Source organism: Lutra lutra, chromosome 3 (genome assembly GCF_902655055.1).
Source record: "Lutra lutra chromosome 3, mLutLut1.2, whole genome shotgun sequence".
Taxonomy (NCBI): Eukaryota; Metazoa; Chordata; class Mammalia; order Carnivora; family Mustelidae; genus Lutra; species Lutra lutra.
The window spans coordinates 103,652,804-103,655,874 of NC_062280.1; the positions used below are offsets into that span (position 1 = coordinate 103,652,804).

General features: G+C 42.4%; 1 protein-coding gene across 1 annotated transcript; it reads right to left on the bottom strand.

Moving 5' to 3' along the window:
- Positions 1-1,462: 1,462 nt before the first annotated feature.
- Positions 1,463-2,844, bottom strand: LOC125096030 (acidic leucine-rich nuclear phosphoprotein 32 family member B-like). The gene has a single exon (XM_047722654.1). The coding sequence runs from the start codon at positions 2,631-2,633 to the stop codon at positions 1,854-1,856; it is 780 nt and encodes a 259-aa protein (XP_047578610.1). The 5' UTR covers positions 2,634-2,844; the 3' UTR covers positions 1,463-1,853.
- Positions 2,845-3,071: the final 227 nt, after the last annotated feature.

A 3,071-nucleotide genomic window follows, 5' to 3' on the forward strand; every position in this document is an offset into this window, starting at 1 on the left:
CAAAAAGTTGAAAATAGAGGTATCCTATGATCCAGCAATTGCACTACTAGGTATTTATCCAAAGGATACAAAAATAGTGATTCAAAGGGGCAGCTGCACTCCAATGTTTATAAGCAACAATGTCGATAATAGCCAAAATATGGAAAGAGTCCCTGTCCATTGACAGATAGATAAAGAAGAGGTGGTGTATATATATACACACACATATAACACATATTTATGTATATGTGTGTGTATATATATATACATTCACATATTTATGTATATGTGTATGTATACACAGACACACAGACACACAGACACACACACACACAGGAATATTACTCAGCCATCAAAAAGAATGAGATCTTGCCCTTTACAATGACGTGGATGGAACTAGAGGGTATTATGCTAAGTAAAATTAGTCAATCACAGAAAAACATCATATGATTTCACTCATTTGTGGGATTTAAGAAACAAAACAGATGTACATAGGGGAAGGGAAAGAAAAATAAAGAAGATAGAAACAGAAAGGGAGACAAACTCTAGGCAAACCTAGAGACTCTTAACTCTAGGAAACAAACTGGGAGTTGCTGGAGGGGGGATTGGAGGATGGGGTAACTGGATGATGGATATAAAGGAGGGCACGTGATGGAATGAGCACCGGGTGTTATATGCAACTGATGAATCACTAAATTCTACCCTTGAGACTAATAATATAGTAATGGTAACTAAATTGAATTTAAATTAAAAAATTTAAAAAATACATACCCCAGACTTTTCAGTAGAAAGAAATTTAGCTTGGATCGAGAGGGGTGGACCAGTCCCAACTGGTGTTGAATATATGGGGGGGATACATTTTGGCTCAACATTACACCTGGAGCTGCCCAAGGAGAGCATGGGTTATCTCACAGGTAATAAGTTTATTGTCTCTGGAATTATTTAACCAATACTTGAAAACTGGTTGTCATTGTTGCTTATTCAGTCTCTAAACATTTACTGAAGATCCACTATGTGCCTGGCATCCTGCTAGGCATAGGGAATATAAAGATTAACAGGAGATGGCTCCTGTTCTAGTATAGCTAGGGAGCTCCTAGGCAGTTAAAGCCATAAGCTCTAGAAATGATGTGGTACCAGCTCTCAATGAATTTACAGTTTAGTTCATAGGACCTGGTTAAGTATATACAAATCTGTGATGTATCTATGTATCTTTTTCGTGTCATATCCCTATACACACATGCATATATCTGCTTAGGTCAGGAAGTGTCAGGATCTGGTTTCATCTGAGAGTCAGAAAATAAACAATTTATTAGCAAGCACATTGGGTAGAAACTCAAGAGACCTGGGCTGCAGCTTTGGTTGTGCTACTACTTAGCCCTGTGACCCTGAGCAGGGAACATGCCCTCTCCATGTTTCTGCTTTCCTATCTATAAAAGGAGACCACTGGAAAAACTTTGACATGTATTTCTTTTTTTTTTTTTCCCAAAATGTTAAGATTTTATTTACAAAGCTTCTTTGTTGTACAGAAAGTAAAAATGCTGTTACAGTCTCGGTGCAACTGGTAGCCACAGACGGTCGGCTCACCAATCACAGCTCCCCGCGCTACAGCAAGTCTGACACGAAAACCTAACAACGCTTACAATTTTGTTGGGGTGAAGTCCCCAAGCTTGGTGGCGAATTTCCAAGAGGGACTAAATGGAAGAAGGTGGAATGTCACAGGAACTATTCTTTGGCTCTTTGGGTGGGTGGGTGTCCTGGGGTTTGTATCACAGCTACCTTTTTTTTTTTTTTTTTTTTTTTTTAACAGCTACCAAATCCATATGAGCAGTCCAACCAATACTGAACAGTTCTTTCTTTGCAAGTTTTTTGGGGTCTTAATCATCTTCTCCTTCATCGTCTGTTTCTCTCTTCCTCTTTTCACCTTTCCCACTTTCTTCCTCTTCTTCATCTTCATCTTCATCCTCGTCGTCTTCATCTTCATCAACTTCTCCATCATGTCCAAATTCTTCTTCCTCCCCACTGACTTCGTCTTCATCTTCTTCTCCTTCTACATCTTCGTCTTCATCTTCATCCTCTTCATCATCAAACTCTTCCTCCTCACCATCCTCATCCTCCTCGTCTTCCTCATCTTCTCCTTCTTCATCCTCCTCTTCTTCATCCACACCATCCACCTCAGCATCTGAGTCAGGGGCTTCCCGATCCTCTCGATCATAGCCATCCAGGTAGATCAGCTGGGGCAGGAGCTTGAAGACACTCTCTCGGTAGTCATTCAGGTTAGTAACCTCACAGTTAAACAGATCCAGGCTTTTCAGATACTCCAACTTTTTCAAAGGTTCCAAGGTGCTGATATCTTTCAGTTTATTTCCACTTAAGTTTAGGTGTGTAAGATTTGGAAGTTTTTCTGCTAACATGTCCAGACCTCCAAAGATTCTATTGTCACTGAGCTCAAGCTTTTTCAATTTAGGTAGTTTGGGGAGATTTGAAACTGAAATCAAGCCTACATTTATTAAACTGAGGAACTCTAAGTTCACAAATTCAGCTGTTAAGCCCTCAATTTTCCCATCATTTGATTTGCAATTATCCAGGACAAGTTCCCGAACAGCTGCCGGGGTCCGGTTCCTCAGCTCCAGGTGGATCCTCCTCTTCATGTCCATGTTTCCCTCTTCCCCCCTCTTCAAACTTAACTTTCCGCGGCGGGGGCGGAGGGGGGAGAGGCGTCCGGGCCTGCGCAGCGAGGGCCGTCGGAAGGGGTCTGCTGGCGGTAGAGCCCGGCGGCGCGGTCCCAGGCGGTGGGCGGCGTGCGGGCTGGCGAACGGAGCCCCCGGAGCCAAGTTACTCACGGGAGCGGAGAGAAACCATGGAGGGAAAAGGTGACATGTATTTCTTAGTAGTATTTTTATCTTGGCTATAGAGCTCTTTGTCAAGTGAAGTTTTATGAAAGAAGTCTAGCCTACAAAAATGTAAATATGTAACAAGTACCCGTAGAGAGCATTGTTTGGGGGTGTGAACCTCAGCCACTGGGGAACCCCCTTTTCACTCATTCACAGCCACCTCACCCAGTGCTCCGAAGGACACTTAGTAATAGAACCTGT

What these genes read in the sequence shown, in the direction of transcription:
- LOC125096030 (XM_047722654.1), bottom strand. Translation starts at nt 2,633, where the DNA reads ATGGACATGAAGAGGAGGATCCACCTGGAGCTGAGGAACCGGACCCCG.